Genomic DNA, 22,549 nt, shown 5'->3' with positions numbered 1-22,549 from the left:
TCTCGGCTCATTCCAGCTCAACGCCGAGCTTCCTTACCGAGCTTCCATACCGAGCTTCCATACCGACTTCTGCCATCTTCTTCTTCTCGGCTAGTTCCAGGCTAGTTCCAGCTCGGTAAGCCGAGCTTACCGAACTCCTTTCTAGCCGAGCTTCTTCCAACTGAAATGAGCACTCCATTATTACAATTCTCCACCTGAGGGCTCATCTCAGTTCTTGCGCAAACATTGATCCATTTCTTGCAATGGTCAAACTTGTCTCTACCTAGAGACTTCGTTAGCATGTCAGCCGGATTGTGCAAGGTGTTAATCTTAATCACCTTCACTCTCCCCTTTTCAATCTCATCTCTAATGAAATGCAACTTTATGTCTATGTGCTTGCTCCTTTCATGAAAACCCGGATGTTTAGCCAAGCACATAGCTGAGCTGCTGTCACAATGAATCACCATTGTCTTTTTAAACAACCACTTGCAACTGATCAGCTTCCTCTCCTTTCCATCTGTATTCAGCTTGGATTTGTCCACCAAAATCCATGTTTTGTTCTTGAGTAAAGACTCTATTTCCTCATTCATGGCTTCAATCCATCTTTCTCTATCTTTACTCTGCATAGCTTCTTTATATGTGAGTGGATCTGCACCATCAATACCTTCAGCTGCACACAGAGCATAATACACAACATCAGAGAACTTTGTTGGTGGCCTTGTTTCTCTTCTAACTCTGTCCCTTGCAAGCTGATAGTCCCTGATAGAGTCTGATATAGACTCACCAGCCTGGTTGCCCTGAGTTGGAGCCTCTTCTTTATCTGAATCAGACTCACTCCCTGAGTCAATAACTCCACCTGCTCCTAGGCCAACCCCCACAGGCTCCACATTGAAGAAATCACCCTCATCTTCATTGGAGTCCGGCTTATCTTTCAGGAATGGCATCTGATCCTCCAAGAACACCACATCCCTACTCACCAAGACCTTCTGCTTAACGGGCTCAATACACCAGAGCCTATACCCCTTAACACCTCTCTGATACCCCAGCAAGATACATTTCAGAGCCCTAGCTTCAAGCTTACTTTGCCTAGCATGAGCATAGGCTGCACACCCAAACACCTTGTATTTTGAGTAGTCACTGTGAGCTCCATACCACATGTAATCAGGAGTTTCAGATTTCAGGGCAGTAGATGGGCATTTATTGATGAGATAGGCTGCTGTATACACAGCCTCACCCCAGAATCTGCTGCTCAAACCAGACCCAAGAAGTAGGCACCTCACCCTCTCTAGGATTGTCCTATTCATCCTCTCCACAACATCATTTTGCTGAGGATTACCAGGAACAGTCCGGTGCCTCTTCATACCCTTCTCTTTACAAAACAGATCAAACTCAGCAGACAAGAACTCTAGGCCATTGTCTGTCCTTAAGCATTTAACACTTCTACCCTTCTCTAGCTCAACCTCCTTACACCATATCTTGAACTTTGTGAGTGTTTCAGATTTTTCTTTAAGAATATATACCCACAACTTTCTTGTATAGTCATCAATGATAGCTAGATAATACTTTCCTCCACCAATTGAACACACCGGTGAAGGCCCCCAAAGATCACTATGTATGTAGTCTAAAGGGGCTGTAGAAGAGTGAATACCTGTAGGATAGGGTGCCTTCTTAGCCTTTCCAAGTATACATTGCTCACAGGGGTCCATCTTGTTGAAATCTCCAGAGATCAGACCCTTCTTGATGAGTTCTTTCAAGCTTCCTTCGGCTGGGTGGCCCAATCTCTTGTGCCATAGCATTATGGAATCATCTGACACTGCATTGCTTTCTCCATCAACAGCCTTAGCCTTCAGATAATAGAGAATATGCTCTCTGTCAGCCTCCATCATCACTGCATCTCCAGATTTCACAAACAATTTTCCTTGACTCATCAATATGGTGAACCCTTTCTGTTCCAGCATTCCCAATGAGATGAGGTTCCTCTTTACTTCTGGAATATACCTCACCCCAGTTAGGATCTTTATAGAGCCATCTTGTAGGCTTAGCTTTACCTTCCCTATTCCTTTGATCTGACAAATGTGGTTATTACCAAGAACAACCGTACCCGATGCTTCTTGAAGATCATGAAACCAGCTTCTATTGGGGCACATATGGAAGCTGCACCCCGAGTCCATAATCCACCTATGACTGACCCCACTATTACTGATATTCATGAGTTGAGCCGGGGGATCAGCACTCTCCACACAATCAGATTGATTGTGTCCCTCTGAGGCCATCTTTCTCTTCCATGCATGACAATCTTTCTTCAAATGTCCAGGTTTCTTGCACCAATAGCAAGCTCTGGTTTCCTTCTGAGCATCTGAACTTGAGGGTTTAGGGCCCTCAAACTTCTTCTTGAAGTTCTGCTTCTTGAACTTCTTCACATTCAAGGCCTCTGCAGCTTGAACATTGGAGCTTGCAGAGTCTCTGTTGGCTGTCTTCTGGAGTTCTTTGGCCATCAAGGCTGAATAGACTTCTGCATAGGTGATAGGTTTATCTCTTCCATAGATAATTGCATCACTTAGCTGGTCATACGAGCTAGGCAAGGCATTCAATGTGAGAATGGCCTTATCCTCATCTGAGATCTTGACATCAACAGATCCCAGGTCATCAATGATCTTGTTGAACTCCTCTAGCTGCTCAATGATGGACCTATCTCCAGAAAAACTATAGGCATACAGCCTCTTCTTGAGATACAGCCGGTTAGCCAAGGATTTGGCCAAGTAAACTTCATCTAACTTGTCCAAGATCTCCACCGCAGTCTTGGCTTCTTGAACTTCCCTCAAGACCTTATCTCCAAGGCACAGAATCACTGCAGAATGTGCCTTGAGCTGCATCTCCTCCATCTTTGCCTGAGCTTTTTCATCAAGCACTGGAGCCTTTCCTTTCTCATCTGGTTTTGCAAGAACTGCCACCAAGCCTTGTTGAATTAAAACCGCCTTCATCTTCATCTTCCACAGGCCATAATCATTCTTGCCTGTGAACTTCTCTGCATCAAGCCTTGCTGCCATCTCTGAAACTGTTTGATCCTCTGCAAATCAGCTTCAATATCTCTTTCCCACAGACGGCGCCACTTGTTGGGATTTACGCACACAAGGCTTACACACACTCAATAAGATCACACACACACTCACTGTTGTATGAGATCACACAATGCAGAAAACACACACACTCACACTTTGAGTATTGAAGATGATAAGCTTGGAGAGAAAACTGGAAAACTCTTTATTGATTAAACTCTACTCTAAACTACATACACGGTGAGCTATTTAAAGCTCTATAATCACGTAGCAACTGCTACTAACTAACTACAAGAAGAATCAAGAAAGCAAGAAGAATAACCGCTACATCTCAGCTAACTAACTGCTGCTCCAACGGCTAGTTCGGCTAGGTTGCTTCTACCTTCTCGGTTCAAGACCGAACTCCTTCTTCGGCTCAATACCGAACTCCTTCTCGGCTTACAACCGAACTCTTCCTTCTCGGCTCATTCCAGCTCAACGCCGAGCTTCCTTACCGAGCTTCCATACCGAGCTTCCATACCGACTTCTGCCATCTTCTTCTTCTCGGCTAGTTCCAGGCTAGTTCCAGCTCGGTAAGCCGAGCTTACCGAACTCCTTTCTAGCCGAGCTTCTTCCAACTGAAATGAGCACTCCATTATTACAATCCAAACTTACTTGAATCAAGTTACCCATTTATCCAATATTTAGAATTTGCATTTAATTATATTCCTATGTATTTATGTACATTAATTATCGCTGCCCTTTTTATAAATAAACCAGCTAATCATATCATAAACAATCAGCTGGTTAAGAATAACGATAATAAAATAATGTTTTGAAAAAACGGAAATAGAGGTATACTAAAGCTCATAATTATATCGTTGTATCCCAATCCAACCAATTATCCAAAAATATGAGTATAATTTAATTAATTGGATAAAACAAATAGTAAGTATGATTCAATTCATAATGAATAAAAAAGAAAATAAGTTGTTGTGGCGTTCCACCCTTTACGTGCAACACAAGCCAATTAAATAATCATCCTGCATGCCATTATTTAATTAATTAGTGGATTAAACATCATTTTCACCACCCAATCAATTAACAACCAGAAATTAAATAAAATATACTCCCTCCGTCCCACATAATTTGGGACACTTTGACCGGGCACGGGTTTTAAAAAATGTAATGAAAAGTGAGTTGAAAATGTTAGTGGAATGTGAGTCCTACTTTTATATATTAGTTTTATAATTAAATGTGAGTAAGAATGAGTTAGTGGAATGTGGGGTCCACTACCAAAAATTGTAAAAATGAAATGGGTCAAATTATGTGGGACGGCCCAAAATGGAAAACTGGGTCAAATTATGTGGGACGGAGGGAGTATTCAACAATAAATAATCCTGTTGTTTGTTTTATCCTAACCAACTTAACACTAAAAATTCCTCCAACCACCATCCATTTCTATGTAAACTCTCCTCACTTTCACTTTCTCCAATCTCATTTTCTCTCTTAAACACACACACTCTAACGTGCAATTACACACAGTTAAATATATATACATATATAGATTTTCCCCTTTCTCTCTATTTGAGATCAAATCAGCAATGGCGAATTCAGGTGTGGGGCAGGGGCTGGTGGTGAGCTTCGGCGAGATGCTGATCGATTTCGTTCCGACGGTTTCCGGCGTGTCGCTGGGGGAGGCGCCGGGGTTCCTGAAGGCGGCCGGCGGAGCACCGGCGAACGTCGCGATCGCGATCAGCAGGCTCGGCGGGAAGGCGGCGTTCGTCGGAAAGCTCGGCGACGACGAGTTCGGGCAAATGCTCGCCGGAATCCTGAAGGAGAACAACGTCTGCGCCGAGGGGATCAATTTCGACAAAGGGGCACGCACCGCCCTCGCCTTCGTGACCCTACGCAACGACGGAGAGCGTGAGTTTATGTTTTACCGGAATCCCAGCGCTGACATGCTCCTCAAGCCGGAGGAGTTGAATCTCAATCTCATTAAATCTGTGAGTTGAATCTCAATCTCATCATGATCTGATTTATTGGATCGTCATTATTGTTTGGATTAATAGATCTTATTTTTGAGCAATTTTGTTTGCTTTCTGCTGCTGTATTTGAATTTGATTTAATGGCGGTTGGGTGAATCTCACGCGCATCAGATTTTCCTTTGCGATGTATAATTTCGACTCGAAATTTTAATTAAAAGTTGGATTAGTTTTTGAGCCCACATTGGTTGCCGATATCGAGATCTTTTTTATTTTCCATGCGGTGAAATTTATTTAGGTTTAGTATTTTTTTTCATTTAAATATATAAGTATAGTTGTTAAAGTAGAAAATAAAAATCTACGACTACTAGTAGTATTAGTTTTGTAAATGAAATTAGCTTAATCTTCTGACCACGATCTGATTTATCTGCAACAAGAAAAAAGGTACTCCCTTCTTTTCATGTTAATAAAGGCATATTTTTTCAGCAAAAGAAAAAAGAATAGAGAGAATAATATTCTTCGATTGATAAAATAAAGTAAGAGAGATGAAAAAGTATGAGAGATAGTGTATCGTTTTTTACCAAATATAAAAATGATTATATTATGTTGCAGCGTTCCAAAAAGGAATACTCTATTAACATGGAATGAAGAGAGTACTATAAACGATGGATACAAGTAACAATATGTCAAGAGTGATGTGATTAGGTTAGCTCTTTCTCACACACAAAATTGGCACAAGAAAATAAGGAACTACTACTACTACTTACTAATATGTTTTCATCTGTGCTTTGTTGAAATCTGAAAATATCTGATTTCAATGATATGATATGCACCGACTTCATTTGTAATTTTTCTGGAATCTATATATATATATATATGAGAATGTGACATCAGAATATTGGTGAAGCATTAGTCCTTGCATAGAAAAGGAAATAGTATAGGAAAAGTGGTGCTATTAGGCGGCCTAATCCTGGCAGACTTTGAATTACAAGGCATTTTATTGATGCAATGAGTAATTAATTGTAGTAATTATTTGTGGAGGGCAGGGCAAGATATTCCACTATGGATCAATCAGCTTGATTGTGGAGCCATGTAGATCATGAAGGCCATGGATGAGGCTAAGAAAGCAGGGGCATTGCTGTCTTATGATCCCAACCTCCGCCTTCCCCTGTGGCCGTCGCCAAGGAGCAGATCTTAAGCATCTGGAACAAGGCGGACCTGATCAAGGTGAGCGACAACGAGCTTGAGTTCCTCACCGGAAGCACCAAGATTGATGATGAATCTGCAATGTCCTTGTGGCACCCCAACTTGAAGCTCCTCTTGGCCACACTCGGCTAAAAGGGCTGCAATTACTATGCCAAGGTACGCTACTATTCAATTAGTCAATGGCGCGAGTTATCTGACCTAAAATGTGTGTTGGGATTTAGAACTTCAAAGGCCATGTGCCTGGCTATGCTGTGAAGGCAGTTGACACCACCGGAGCAGGTTATTCTTTCGTGGGAGCCCTCCTCGCCAAGATTGTTGATGACCTTTCCATCATCCAGGTAAAACCCGCGCTACTATGAATTCCATCTCATGTATGTATGTACGACTATAAAAGCTTTTCGTCCCTCGTGCAGGATGAGGCCAAGTTGAAGGAAGTGCTGAAATACGCCTGTGCCTGTGGCGCCATAACCACGACCCAGAAGGGCGCCATCCCCGCTCTCCCTGCCCCTGCCGCCGTGCTTCAACTTCTCAAAACTGGAAAATAGGCACACCATTTGAGTTTATTACAGTTTCATTTTGGTTTTTTAAGAGTTGTCAAATTGGTTTTAACCATGAACCCTTTTTTTTCTCTCTTTTGCATTTCTCTGTTTTTTTCTTGAGTTTATATTTCACTGATTTCTCACAAATACTGCTGAGGCATTTCTAAATTGTGAGATGTTACGTAAAAAATTAAAGTGGCAACACATTCATTTTTATGCGAATTATTTTCACCTAAACAATATGCATCATTGATCATTTTATGTTCACTCAACCATTCTTTGATGATAAAAAAAATTAACTGAACTTCACTGTATCTAATTTAAGGAAAAAGCATGAAACAGCCATCAAACATAGAAACCAAACATTGCCAAATCAGAAACTATACAAGTCAAGTGATTATATGAAATACAGCTTACTTAATCATTTAGTGCTATATCAAATAAGCTCATTAGTTTCTTTATGAAAATAGCCCCCCCGTCGAGTTGCCAATATTTTGCGCAACACGAAAATCAGACACGAACAAGCACAAAATTAATAAAATTGTGTCAAACCTTGGGTTCGCGTCGTGACTCGTCCTTATAGTTATTCCAATTGTGGCAGGCCATGCGGCTTGTGTCAGTGTTTATGGTTTTCTACAAATTGCCAAATAAAAACCTTTATTCGTTGTAGCCATTTTCTCTCAAACTGCGACCTCATCGCTTGCCTTTACCCATCGTCCCCTTTGTTCCAATCAGGTCGAGGAGGGGTGGTGTGTGTGAGAACGCCTCCCCTCCCCTCACACCAGTTGGACACGGAACAAGTGAGGAGACGGGACATTTGCAACGCATCCCATTAACATTCCGCCATAAACCTTCCACATTGGGGATGCTCTTAGCTTTACGAGTGATATTCTCTTGGATGAATTTAACTCAATAGCTTTAGTCTTAGACAAGCCACATGGATCACTCTTGATCTTTTTCAAGAAATATCTCAGATCAAACTCAACAACAAAATCTCAGAAGAAAAGAAAGAAAGAAAGGGGTAGAAAAACTAAGACAAAAGCAAAAGATAATCTCCTACAAAGATATAAAGTAAACAAATATAAGTGAAATATGAGAGAAGAGGATCACCATAAACATCATTCAACTACATCAAGCATGCAAGAAATCTCATTTACACACTGCAAATATGCCTAACCAACTATATATGAGCTTTTTGTTTATGAGTTGAGACATATTTTTGTGATCATCAAGATTTCAACCAAGATCAGGAACTGTGAAGAACTCCTCATCATCGTCAGGAACTTCGATTCTCGGTTTCTTGTGAGGACTGTACGATTTCGGTTGTCTGAAAGAGATCATGCTACTTGGCTGAGACGTCGGAAGCTGAGGCACCTCCGCTGCTGATAAAACCTCCGGACATACTTGCTCGCCAAAGTAGCTAATGTCCGTGAGCCAGTCGAGCTCAGTGAAGTCTGGCTGCTCCTTCTGATCAAGACAAACATGAGCGGTTCATGGTAAATCTCAAACCTTCTACATGTATGAATTAGTATTCTTGATTTCTAGTGTTATATATTAATTAAAATTTGATTTTTGAGTTGAATTTCTACAAAAACTCTCTGAAAAGTTGATATTCTTACCTTATCTGATGAAGAGTAGTCAGAAAACTGCAGCAGTTCATCGACACCCCACGACGAAGATGTGAGTCCAGAAACATGGAGTGGGGTGGATTTCTGACCAATTGGTTGTGAGATTGATTTTGGGGGCTTCGGGTCCAACTCACTCTTGACATTACCCTCGTTGCAGGCGTTGCCTAAAGCCACTCTGATCCCAGTTGCTAAGAAGCGTTGGTGGTTTGCAGCGCGGCTGTTGGCTGAATGGATGGGCTCGTCGCAGTCCTTGCAGAAGAGGGCTCTGTCCTCGACACAGAATATGAAGGCCGGCTTGTCCTACATGCGGTCAAGCAGAAGTGCAAGTTAGCACGCGGAGCAGCAGAAAGGCCGTCTTTACAGAACACCGGATTGAAAACAAAGGACATATAGAGTCTTCTTGTAACCCAAAACAAAACATACATAGCATTTCCTTTTGTGTGAAGTACTAGTTAATCATGCTTGGTGACAAAAATAGCCTAATATCCAATTTTAAGGTATGCTTCTTTCCAATACATGGATTACATCTTGAAGATTTAATTTGAAAACACCTCAAAAATCTCCTTTTATCTTCACTTTGTAGTATTATCACATCAAATTAACAAAGTAAATCCTATGATTAGACAAAAGATTATGGTGCACAAATTAAGGGCCATCAACTTATAACTCCCACCTAATCAAACAAGCCAATCTTACAAATCAAACAACTACTTAATCAAGCTCAAGCTCAAACTCAAATTGTAGCTCCCACGTCATCAAAAACAGAATCTTGAAACCCTCAGCAGCAAAATCTTACAAACTGAAGCAAAAGGGATGAACTAATTAGTGCAGAAAATCAAGATTTGCATACTTGGCAAATATCACAACGAGGGAGCTTGTTGGAGAGGCACTGAAGCAGAAGCCTCTGGTGCTTGCTAGCAAGCTTGTTCGCGGCGTGAACTTCGACGTCGCATTTCTCACACAGCGCCGCCTCGTCGGCGCAGCAGATCACCGTCGCCGGCGCCTTCTCACACACATCGCACTGAATCTTCATCTTCTCTTCTCTTCTCCGCTCAAAGATCGGATTTTTACAGCAACCCTTTTCACAATATGCACCACAAACAAAATCCCATATGCTCAATTCCCACAAAATTTATTCTTTTGCAAAGAATTTCACTCACAAAACAGATATTTGATGAGGGGTCTTGTCAAAGGTCAAAAGGGTGTTTTATCCAGCAAAAGATCTGCTGAATGAAATCAAGAATTGGGACAAGGAAAAGCTCAAGTAACTGAACTGTTTCTTTTATGAAAAAAGGAGTTACATGGAAGAATCTTGGAAGGAAGAAGAGAAGCCTTGTTGATTGGAGGAAAACTGAATTGGAAGATAAGGCTTTAGATTTCGCGTATCAAATGCTAGAACGTAGTTGAGACAGCGAAGCACTGCGTGGGAAGAGACAGAAAATGGACCTTTTTGCATGTGTGGCTGTGAAAGGAGGATGATATTAGTGGCCAGAATTGATTGATATTATTTTAATAAATTTATGGAAAATTTATTAATATACTTTGTGATTCATTTGCATGGTCAATTAATTGATCAACCCTACGTGCACACATTTATTTATTTGAAGGAGACATGGGGAGACTTGGTTCAATCTTGATTGTAGGATTTGGATCTCTCAACTCTTTGGGGATGATGAGGATAAGATATAATTTAGTTGAGTTTTTTGAGTCTAAAATTGTGGTTAAGTAAATTATGAACCACACAGTTGAAGATATTTATTTAGAAAATAAGAAAAATAAAGGATCTTTGTGTTAATATAAATAAAAACTTCAATAAAAAATCAATTGTCATAGAAATCCAATACTCCATATAGGAAAGTAGTCATTGTGTGGACATGTGGCAGAAAGACAATCTCACTATTAATGGATTAAAACCTAAAAATGAGCAATTATACTTTCGATTATACTAAATGTATATTCATGCACACTTAAATTATACTCCCTCCGTCCCACATAATTTGACTCAGTTTTCCATTTTAGTTCGTCCCACATAATTTGATCCATTTCACTTTTACCATTTTTGGTAGTGGACCCCACATTCCACTAACTCATTCCTACTCACATTTAATTATAAAACTAATATATAAAAGTATGACTCACATTCCACTAACTTTTTCAACTCACTTTTCATTATATTTCTTAAAACCCGTGTCCGGTCAAAGTGTCCCAAATTATGTGAGACGGAGGGAGTATTATTTTGCATGATATATTTATAACTAAGTTTGATATTAAAAGCTACATGTTTCATTAAATTATATAGTTATGGAAGGATTTAGACAAAACACAAATATCTTATAACAATTTGTTCGTTTTTTGCATTCTGCTTTTTCATATATAGAAATAATATCCCATACCCCTTTTAATAATAACTTGGACTCATGAAGGGTATTTGGACTTTGGTCTTCCCCAAAAAGGAAAGAAATTTGATAAATAAATTAAATATGTAAAATTATGCAAAAAGCTTATTACACTATTGTTGCGTGGTTCGTTTTTCTTCAATTTAATTTTATATTTTTTTAATCTACTGTATTATTTATGTTCTCAATATGTTTTGTATATTTACTGTGATTCGCTCTAGACTGGTAAGTAGCACGTCTGCGTAAATATCGCATGTCTTTTTCAAATTTATTCCTTAATAATTTATATATACATTCCATGTGAATCTAGGTGTATATAAGGCGGTATTTTTACCTTTTCTTCTAATAATATATGCAATTTATAATAATTCTACAAAGATGACCGAACATCTTGTAAATATATCAAATTCAACTGGTCTTCTTTCTTGAAATGAGGCAACTAATTTTATAGTACAGTACTATACATATTTCATGCAAGGTTAAATTAAAAGATGATCTCAATTCTCTTTAAAGAAATTAGCTGAAAATTTATTTTATAATATAGGATATAGTATGATCCCCATAATTTTGAGCTCTGGTGAAAAGTCAGCATCATCAAACAATATTTGGGCATAGCTATTAAAGATGTACAATAAAGTGTATGGTGGTGAATCACATTTTGCATTTACAAGCTTGGCACAGCTGTTTCAAGTGGACACCACACACACCACATCATATATTTGGAGACTTACATTATTATTTGAAGAAATATCAAGATGACGTATTGACGACTTGTATCCTTCAAAGCCAAAATATCTTTAATAAGGAGCAATTAGTACATGATAAATAACAAACAATTTTGTTTCATCAAATACCCATTGATGAGAGGCCCGTTTAGCATTGTATTTGAGTAGTGGGCCTCACTGATTAGCCCAATATGCATTAGGCTATGATAGAAGAATCCACACATGGGGATGATATGATCAGTTCATAACTATTTTAAATTGATAACTGACAACTATGTCAATATAAGACATTTGAATGTCAACCAAATGTAGTTTACATACGTATACATTTAGTTGACATATAAATATCTTCGTGTTGACATAGTTTTCAGTTATCAATTTAAGATAGTTCAGTTTAAGATAGTTGTCAACCTAACAAGACCCTCCACACATATATATTTTTTATAGATGACATTTTAAGACTTACATATATGAATAATACATCCATACAAATATGTATCATAATAATACATATCAATATTGCATGCAAGAAGGCTTCTTTGTGGATTTAAGGTGTGGAAGAAAACACCTAAAAGCAACAACTTCACCACTTGTTCCACTCCACGGGCAAGCCACCGTCACCCTGTAAACCCCAACTCCAACCCTAGTTCGAACCGCGGCCCTGGCCTGGCGGCTCACACCCTTGAAAGAGCTCTTCATCTTCTGCTTGAAGGTGTCGCTGTTGGCTCCGCCATTGATGAGATGGTAGCTGCTCAGAACAACCCTCCTTGCCTGCAAATATTCGCCATCGCGACGACCAAAGCTCAGGCTGTTTTCTCTCTCGAGAAGAATTTCATTCTGTTTTAGGGTAGGAGGAGAGATCATTGGCCCGACTTTGTTCTTCCTCAACATCATATTTGGCTTTGGGAGATGCAATAGAAATTTCAGAATCTTTTCCTTTGCCTTAGCCATTGCTCTCCCTCTTTCACATAATCTTGCATGGTTGTATATATATATACTGAAAGTTTATTTCAATTTAGTTGAGTAGTAGTTGAATTTTCGATTTGACACAATATTATCTGTTTTGTCTTAGGTTATGGAGTACTACTATATAAAATCATCTTTTTTAATACTCTATCTATCTTCCAATAGCAATAACTTGGATGGATTTTAGGTGTTTATCAATATTAACTATACTTAAAATGTCAAAGGTATAGTGTAATTGATTATAGTACTATATAAAAGTTGCTTGATTGAACAAACTTTTTGATTTTTTCGGCAATTTGCCATTTTCTCATTAATTTCAAATGATCGCATATAACTTACATGAATAGGAGTATATTCTATCCGCACGTCTCAGGTTAATTTATTGACTAATTTGGTGGTTGAACCGTTTCTCGGAAATTGATGAAATGTTAATCCCATTTTAAATAATTCTTAACTTTAGGTTGGTAGTTTTGGTTGCAACCATATATCCATACTTTATAAAACCAATCGTTTCAACGTATTTGACTATTATTTACCAGTAATATTGACACGATATCTCGTATAAGAGTTAGAACGATCATGAGTATATCTATTTTGATGTGATTTAGTTGGTGAGATAAAATGATACTCCATCCGTCCTTTATAATTTGTCATCATTTGATTCAGCACGGTTTTAAGAAATATAATAGAAAGTGAATTGAAATGTTAGTGTCATGTGGGTCCTACTATTATATATTAGTTTTATAATAAAATGAAAGTGAAGATAAGTTAGTGGAATGTTGGGTCCACTGCCAAAAATGGTAAAAGTGAAAGGTGACAAATTTTTAGGGACGGACGAAAATAGAAATAAGTGACAAATGTTCATTTAAGTGACGGAGGGAGTAAAATCCATGGTACGAAGGGTCAAAGTCTCAAATATCATATTCCCTCCATCCACCAATTTAAGAGCATAATTGATCGGCACACGAGTATAAAGAAATAGAGTAGAAAGTGAGTTCAAAACTTAAAATGGTTAAGTTTATATATTAATTTTATAATAAAATATGAGTGAAATGATAAGTTTATTGATGGATAGACAAAAATGACAAAATGAAAAGTTTATTGATGGACAGAGGGAGTAGGAATTTGAGTTGTGCTAGCAAATAATTCAATTTTTCTTAGACAAATTAACTTCAAATTGTGATAATTTACTAGTTGATAATTAACCTATCTAACTTTGACAAATTTTGCAAAACTAGGTGAACAGGTACGTGTGACGCATATGGAGGAATTACTATGGTTGAATTTTGATTGGTTGGATTGAATGAGAGAAATTATTTGACATATGGATCGAGTTAATTGCTATTCATGATGACTTTAATCAGAAACAAATAAATGCTTTTAACGTCTAAATTCTAGTCGTTAAAAGCCTCACGAGATGAAGGCTGAAAAATACACACACACATACACAGTCAAGTCATGTATAGTATATGAGTTTTACTACTAAACATAAGAGTCAGTAAAAGAAGCTCAATACTCTAGGTGAGAACAATAAAACAAATATCAAATGAATTCAAATTGAATAAACTGCCTACTGAAACCAAGATTTGTGTATTTTTACCTAAACCAGACTAGCCAAAAAGTAACTGTGCTAAAGATTAATGACATATACCGCTTTCCACCCGAAAACACATGCCTGTTTCCATACCTAATCCTTCGATGATGAGTCGGGGGCGGGGGCACGTTCCTTTTCCAGAGGAGATTGCATAGAATTTCTAAGCTTCATGTCCGCAGTCTGCTGAAACTGGTGGGGTTGACGCTGCTGAAATTGGTGCTGTTGCTGCTTCTGAGAATGCAGCTGAAGCTGCTGAAGTTGCTGAGCTGTTAACATCGTGTTCATTGAGTTGTTGTTGGAGAAATATTGCTGATTAGCTCCATAGGACGCAGGAAAGTTCATCATAGTTCCACCGTTAGGCGTTGGCTGACCAGTCAAAACCTTGAGATGTTGAATTTCTTCTTTCAACGCATCATTCAAAGCTGAAATTCAATATCTATTAGTTTTTATTGTGTAATATACGGCTTCGAAATATCCATTCAATATTACAAATACATTCCTATTCAATATTCTAACAAGCAAAATAGTTTGTTACACGTTGATTTTGAAAAGTGGCATATAGTACTCCCTCCGTTCCATAGTAATAGTGTCATTTTGCCATTTTGATACGTTCCATAGTAATAGAGTCATTTCCCTTTTTAGTAAAAGTCGATACATTTTTCAAGAAATACTTTACTCTCTATTACTTTTTTCTCTCTTCATCTCTCTACCTTTTTCATTTTCCACTTTATTCTCCCTTTACTTAACTCACCTAATACAATTTTTCTTAATCTCTGTACCGAAATGAAATGCCTCTATTACTATGGAACGGAGGGAGTATCATTTAAGGGGGAGACCTAAACCCAAAATTCTCTTTTTTTACTAATCAATCAGTTCAGACCATAGAACTCTACTTAATCAATTCCGCAATTTCATTTTTCATCTTTATTTTTGTTATAGTCCTCTTTACTTCTATTACATCAGTAGTTTCAATGAAACAGAAACCCGAATAGACATTTTATTGTTTGGAATTGGATGATCACTTATTTCTCTAAAGCAACGTAGGCAACTTAAGCTGATTGGATTCAGCAATAATTTGGTGTTCAGATGTCATAATATACATAGATTCATAGTATAATCTATTCACCCAAACCAACACACCGAGACTGATAAGATATAATAAGAGTGAATTATTTCTGACCATTATCCAAAAACTTATGCTCCTACCAGATTACCAGTTACTTCTCGAGAAACAAAATTAAGGCATGTACTTTACTTCCTTCTCGGCCACATTTTGCACCTTCTTATTTCAATTGTTTCAAGCTAGATAGGACAGAACATGCAAGAAACAGAAGGATAAAGGTGTACTTTTAGATACAGTTAAGCAAAAGATATTTTTACCATCTTGTAAATGGACTTGTTGTTCCATCGTATGCAAGTGTAATTTGAGTTCGCTATTTTCAGCTGTAAGACCATTTGTATCTCTCTGCTTAAGGGTTCAAGAAACAGTTGTCATTCTATAGAGATACAAAAATATGAGAACCGAAAAACAAAACAGAGAAACATGCATGATTACATGGGCAAAAAGTACAATAACCAAAGAAGAACTGTGCAATTCTGTCATTTCAGCCAAGCCAAATCACATTCTTTTCCAGATAATATGCAATGCCACTCATTAAAACATAACCAATTTTTGACACAGCATATTATTCGCTAAACTCTTACTTTACTCTGTCACCCATTTACATAATCTTAATCCCTCTATTGGCTAGAGGTGAAGCTTCAATCAATAAGCACATGCCTAAGAGGATGTGTAAATTAGTTATTTATTTCGGCAGAGTAGGAAAGTGGGATTCTGATCAGTGGAGCCAGAAGCCAGCATATAATAGTAATTGATACAGAAAAGAGGGTTAAAATTACCTGCAGTAGAGTTAACTGTGCAGACAATGAAGTCGTTTCTGTTTGCAGAGTCTGCACTTTCCTTTCAAGTTCAGCGATATACCTCATCTTCCGTTCCTTTGATCTTGCTGCTGACTGCCTATTTGCCCAAATCCTATTACATGAAAACATGAGACATGCTAGTCAGATAATATTGACACATTCTTACAAATCATAACAGGGAACGTGCCTATAGTAACTGAAAACCTAATGTAGTACTACAAAATAGAAAGACATAAATAAAAGGCTACATGGAATTCAGGTCAACAATAAATATGAATTGGAATAATTATTCACATGCTTAATTTTAATGTTATCTCCAACTCAATCCAAACAAAGATAATAATCAAATGAAGGCTGCAAACTCATAATTCCATAAATTGTACTCCCTCCGTCCTATAGTAGATGTCACACTTTCCTTTTTAGTTTATCCCACAAAAGATGTCACATTTCCTCTTTTAGAAAAAGTTTCCTCTCACATCAATTATAAAATTATATTTTCTCTCACCACTTAACATACAAAACAACATCCCCTAAAATCCCGTGTCATCTCCCAAGTGTGCCATCTTCTTTGGGACGGAGGGAGTACTACGGATTAAGAAAATAGACGAAACTTATATCACCAACCAGAATGTAAATTTAGACAGATGCAGAAAAAGTAAAGATCCTAATCTTGATTAAATAGTATTAAATGCATATTACTGCAATAAATTGACTAAACCAGAGAAAGTAATATTAAATTTGCAAATCTATCATGGAATAAAGGTACGGAAACATACTACTCAACGAGAACGACGATGCTACCTTTTAGCACGCTTTGGATCGACAAGAGCAAGCTCAGCGAGCTTAGCAGCAGATATGGCCTTCTTGGTATCAGCAGAAGCTGGATCTTCTGAACCAGACATGAACATCTCTGATTTAATAGTAGTCGAACCATCCATGGACTGGCTATGCTGATGCCTAATCCTAGGTTTCTCACATAAAGATTGATTAGCAGCTCCCAAAGGACCAGACGAAAGACCTTGCTCCGCTGCCATTGCATTAGACGACTCCCCAGCTTCGAACGATGAAGTTGCAGACGTAGAATTGAACTTATCCATGTCAAGATACATAGAAAACAAGTCATCCTCAGTATCATCGGAAAACGAGGGGCCATCCAATCCACCAACAACGCCCAAATCACTGTCGAAGCTAATATCGTCCGGAAGGGTAAGAATCTCGGAGTGAGCACGTCGATGGCCCATATGCTTTGGTGGATTGTCGGGCATGCGGCTTATATCATGACTAAATTGCCTGGAATCCGATGGCACACCGTGACCAAAATGACCCTGCTCCGATGAACTGCCCGGCCCTAGCGGAGGCAAACTCGACAAACCAGTTTGCTCCGGCTTGGCATTGTAACTACTCCCAGGCGGTGGGAAAACAGAGTACCTCCCCGACGGCGGAAGTATGTTCCCATGGTGAGACTTCTCCTTATCCATCATCCACAATCTCTAAAGCCAAACGCAGTTTACACAACAAGCTCAGAAGACTACAAAGTTCAAATTTCTCGAAAATGACCGCTAAATCTCCTAAATTTGAATAGTAGCTAATAAAAACCCTAAACAAGTAGAGTAAGATTTCTATGATAACAATAAATAGGTAAAGTAAATCATCAAAGAAGCTAAATCGAGAAACCCTAGGCGCAAATACAACCAATCACATGAACAATGCAGAGATCTGCTTACTCAGTAATCTTCAAATAAACTTTTACACTTAAAAAATTAAATCAGAACATTAATACAGGGAATGTGTACATGAATCGCAGAAAGCTGATACATTATTTAAAAAAAATCATGAAAGTAACAAGGATAGCAGGAAAACCGGAAATTAAAAAAAGACAGGAAAGTGCTTACAACAGAATAAGTTTCTAGTAAATCTTTTATTTTTTCTCACTCCGATTAGATCTCAAAAGGAGTATGAAGTGAGGGGATTCCGGAACAGCCTTCTCACATGAGAAAGAGAGAAGACAAATCGGCTTTCACATGGTCAGAAGATTAGGAAGCTTCAAAGAGACGATGAATATATATATATACATATACATACACATTGTGTGTTCATATTAAAAAGGGATCGATTATTTAATAAAAGTGACGTGGTGATATGGGCAGGATTTATCCTCTAGGGTATGGACAATGGGTCCATTAATTTTAAAATATACTACTACTACTAATTATTTTATTTTCTCAATTTCACAGTAATTAATTTTTAAAAACAGCTGTTTATATAAGATCAATATTTGGTTTGTATTTCTCTACATATTTCTATAAATTGAAAAGCAGATTTTGAATTATTTTCTTGTGGGATAGATTAGTAAGGTATGTTTATTTATATGGGATAGATTATTAAGGTATGTTTATTAATCCTTATAAATTAATTAGGAAGTAATCCATAACTATTTTACAGCATCATTTTTAAATTTGGATTCTCTATTTTAAGTAGGTTGGTCATGTGTGTTAATAATCATCCAAGTTAAATGTTGAAAGAGAATCTAATTTACAAGTTAGATCAAATTCATTGATGCAAATCTTTCTCTATAATAAAGTTCAGATTTATACAAACATTTTATTTAAATATAGAATTTTAAATTTAAAAGGTGGAAAATTTTGCATAAAGTAGCTGCTTGGATTTGAGAATAACATTAATGAATTAATACCCGCCTATTCATTGACGGCAATCTTTCTATCTGCAATGAAACTTAGATTTATACGAACATTTTATTTAAATATTGATAGAATTTTAAATTAAAAGGTGGAAAAAATCACATAAGTAGCTGCTTGGATTGAGAATGACAATAATGAATTAATACCTCCATGTAGAAACTTTTTAAGCAACAAAAAAAATAATTCATAATTAGTAAATAAGAGAGATTAAAAAAATAAGTATTATTGGAGAATGAATCTCATTTCATTAGAGACAAAAAATTATTAAAAATAAAGTAGACTATTTTTAAAAGACATAATAAAGTAAAATTAGTTTCTATTTTTATAAGACGAACAGAATAGTATAATTTATAAATTAAAAAATACTATAGAAATTTATATACTACTCTGTCCCACTAAATATGAAATCTTTGTTTTTCGGCACGAGATATTATGGAGCGTTGTTTTGTAAGTTAATGAAGACAGAAAAATGTAAGATAGAGGAAAAAGATAGAGATGATGATATATTCATTTAGTAAACGTTTTATTTTTAATGGTGTCATCCAAAAAAAAGAAAAAAAATGTTTTCTTTTTAATATGACTGATAGAGTACAATGTATGTCTCCCACCACATTATCATTACCCATTTTTCTGTGCTAGATACTCATTATGGAAGTTATGATTTGGTGTAAAAAAATGGAAGAAAATAATGATGTGGCTGGAACATCCATTGTAGATGCCCTAAGAGCATCTCCAGTGGTCGGCGAGCGAGCGGCTCGCCGATTTTTGGCGCTAGCCGAACGGCTCGCCGAACTATTGCAGCCGGCGAGCGCCAAATCGGCGAGAATTTCGGTGAGGCTACGCCGATTCCCGGGCGCTCGCCGATTCTCTCGTCGCTATTGCAGCCTCCCGATCGGCGAGGAACCGGTGAGTGATTTTTTTTTAAAATTTTTGAAACACTATATATACGCGATTTGCCCGAAATTTTCATTCGCACCACTTGTTTTAACGAGTACTCTCTCTATCTTAATTTCTGTACAAGATCAACAACAACGCGAAATGAGTAACGCGGGTGGTAGTAGTAGTGGTAGTGGTAGTGGTGGGGATGCTGAGGAGTACGAACGGCGTTTGAACGAACATTTGGATGCCTATACGTCCCGAGAGATAGACCGGCTGCTACAACGGGCCTCGCAGCCGGCGGTACCTCAACCTCGACCCGTTGTCCACCGCCGAGCAGTGATTGACCGGGATCACGTAGCTGCACATCAGCGGCTATACGAAGACTACTTCGCACCGGAGCCGCGGTTTAACGCCAACCTTTTCAGGCGGCGTTTTAGAATGAGTAGAGCCCTGTTTATCCGTATTGTCGACACTTTGGAGCGTCGATATCTGTGTTTCCGCTTCAGGCAAGATGCGGCTGGCAGACCCGGCCACACACCTATTCAAAAGTGCACTGCGGCAATCAGGCAGCTGGCCTACGGAGGCGCGGCAGACATGTGGGACGAGTACCTCCACATCGGCGAGACGACTGCCCTTCAATGTATGAAGTATTTTTGTCAGGGCGTGGTTGAAATATTCGGTGAGCAGTACCTTCGAAGCCCAACCCCCGAAGACTGCCAGGAGCTGATGCAGATGCACGGGGAGAAGCATGGGTTCCCGGGTATGTTAGGCAGCATAGATTGTATGCATTGGGAGTGGAAGAACTGCCCTGCTGCCTGGAAAGGGTTCTACACGACCGGCTACAAGGGAAAGAATCCCACGATGATCCTCGAGGCCGTAGCTGATTACCGGCTGTGGATTTAGCATGCGTATTTTGGGGTAGCCGGTTCGAACAACGACCTCAACGTCCTCAACTCGTCGCCCCATTTCAACGAGCAGTGCCAGAGCGTCGGTCCGGCCATCAGTTTTGTCGTCAACGGCAACCAACATGATATGGGCTACTACTTGGCGGATGGGATATACCCTAGGTGGCCCGTCTTTGTGAAGACGATCCGATGCACATCAGATGAGAGGAAGGCCTACTTTGCGTCACGACAGGAGTCGGCGCGCAAGGACGTGGAGCGCGCATTTGGTGTGCTCCAGTCTCGATGGGCGGCAGTTAGGGGTCTAACGCTTTTGTGGCATGTCGGCTGCATTGCTGATATAATGTACGCCTGTATTATCATGCAAAACATGATTGTCGAAGATGAAGGTGTACAACTGACTAGTTGGGCCAACGACGATAATGAAGCCGGTCCAAGCCCCGCCCCCAACGTACGAAGCGGGGTACCTCACGATGAAGCCGGCCGCCTCCAGGAACATGCCGACATGCGCCAAGTGGATGCTCATATTCGACTCCAAAAGGATTTAATTGAAGAGTTGTGGACGCGGAGGACTGCACGACGATAGGTTTTTTTTAATTATGTAATTTTGTTAAATTATGTAATTTTTTATTATGTAATTTTGTTAAATTATGTACCTTTTTTTAATTTAAATGAAATTATCGAATTTTCCCGTATATGTGGCGTGAATTTAATTCCTTATTTTGTGTGATTGTTATTATTTTTTTTTAGTGCTGATGATGTGGCAAGGATGTGGCTGGGCTATTGCTTGTCCAGCTGATGTGGCAGGAGGAATTTAGTACTGCTGATGTGGCATGGCTGGGCTATGGCTGAGCTATGGCTGAGCCGCCGACCACTATGGATGCTCTAACAACTGATGAGGATGAGAGATTATATTTTTCTTTTTTAAATGTCATTTAGTAAGAGTTAATGTCAAATTTTATTCATAGATAATTGGATTTGCCAGATAATTTTTGAAAAAAAAATATCCCAAAAATCTCTAAACTACAATCAATGTAAGCAAGTTTCAGATTTTTTCAATTTTATACAAAAAATGCTACTAAGAAGTATTTTTTATCATTTCTACTCTCTACTTTATCTCACATATTTCTCTATATTTATTTTTCTCTCATCTTTGTCATTCGTACGAGGTCGCGTATGTAAAGTGTTTGTGCTATATGTTACATTATTAAGCCCAATCAGTACATTAAAACAGTTCTTAGACATTAATGTATGCTAATAAAAGCAATAATGTAAACAAGATACGCGTGATGTTCTTAGACAGTACTGTAATCTTATATGTCAACAACACTTCTACCACTCTTTATGCATATTTTCTTCCCAGTTTGTGTAACCGAGCGTTACTACCTAATCTGCTTTGATATCGATGTTGCCCAAATGCATGTCATAGATAGCTCCATTGGTGACACCTATACCTCATTCAGTTCCAAGTATAGAACAGTACCATTAAAGTTGGTATGTACTACTTGTATTCATCAATTATATTTGCATTTGCATATATTACTTAATGTGTTTTATATTATTTTATAGAGACATAGCTTCTCTGAAATGTTGTTGAAATGCGGACAACCAAAACTAGGAGCCATTATAAAACAGTGTGCAACGAATGTCTTGGAAATGCCTTAGAGAAACAATGACAACCAAATAGATGACGGCCTTTACTTGATGAGGCACATGGAGATTCTTTGGATCCAAGGAGAAGGAATGGAGCTGCAGCCTGACAGCAAAGGGCACCAAAAGTTTAGAGACAATGAGAATGAAGGTGAACAACACCTTGATTCTATTTGAACACAACGCCTAGGCGAAGGTTATCCAAAATTTAGCAACATCACATTGGAAAGGGAAGAATATCAAAGGCAGATTCGAAAACCGGCTCCAGGAATATGGGTTGTAATGTGTCTTATGGATAGAGTTTTGGATTGTGAATTCCTATTTTATTTTTTATGTCTGCTTTTGTTATTAAGGGTTATCACTTGGATTTAGCTAATATAATTATTGTTTTATCAGATTCAGATTTTATGTGAAACCCTTCATATATTTACGTATTCTTTTTCGGC

The 22,549-nt window shown here is 38.3% G+C and overlaps 2 protein-coding genes and 1 pseudogene across 4 annotated transcripts; 1 reads left to right on the top strand and 2 right to left on the bottom strand.

The window, feature by feature from the left end:
• The first annotated feature begins 4,454 nt into the window (after positions 1 to 4,454).
• Positions 4,455 to 6,966, top strand: LOC121796864 (annotated as a pseudogene).
• An 845-nt stretch (positions 6,967 to 7,811) lies between these two features.
• On the bottom strand, positions 7,812 to 9,541 carry LOC121796858 (B-box zinc finger protein 24-like). Its single transcript, XM_042195633.1, has 3 exons — positions 9,223 to 9,541; positions 8,364 to 8,672; positions 7,812 to 8,211 (listed from the first exon to the last, which is right to left on the bottom strand). Exons 1-3 carry the CDS (start codon positions 9,403 to 9,405, stop codon positions 7,981 to 7,983), a joined length of 723 nt encoding a protein of 240 aa, XP_042051567.1. The 5' UTR covers positions 9,406 to 9,541; the 3' UTR covers positions 7,812 to 7,980.
• Positions 9,542 to 13,915: 4,374 nt separating this feature from the next.
• Positions 13,916 to 18,048, bottom strand: LOC121744504 (probable transcription factor PosF21). 3 transcript variants are annotated; one of them, XM_042138072.1, is made up of 5 exons: positions 17,866 to 18,048; positions 16,775 to 17,461; positions 15,953 to 16,085; positions 15,434 to 15,521; positions 13,916 to 14,475 (listed from the first exon to the last, which is right to left on the bottom strand). In XM_042138072.1, exons 2-5 carry the CDS (start codon positions 17,452 to 17,454, stop codon positions 14,147 to 14,149), a joined length of 1,230 nt encoding a protein of 409 aa, XP_041994006.1. In that variant the 5' UTR covers positions 17,455 to 17,461; positions 17,866 to 18,048; the 3' UTR covers positions 13,916 to 14,146. The 3 variants fall into 3 exon arrangements, with proteins under 3 accessions (XP_041994006.1, XP_041994013.1, XP_041993995.1); XM_042138079.1 differs by having other exon boundaries at positions 15,434 to 15,518; positions 16,775 to 17,463; positions 17,866 to 18,045; XM_042138061.1 differs by having other exon boundaries at positions 16,775 to 18,048.
• Between the last annotated feature and the right edge of the window lie 4,501 nt (positions 18,049 to 22,549).

Source organism: Salvia splendens, chromosome 1 (genome assembly GCF_004379255.2).
Source record: "Salvia splendens isolate huo1 chromosome 1, SspV2, whole genome shotgun sequence".
Lineage (NCBI taxonomy): Eukaryota > Viridiplantae > Streptophyta > Magnoliopsida > Lamiales > Lamiaceae > Salvia > Salvia splendens.
This window is presented reverse-complemented; position numbering and strand designations above follow the sequence as displayed.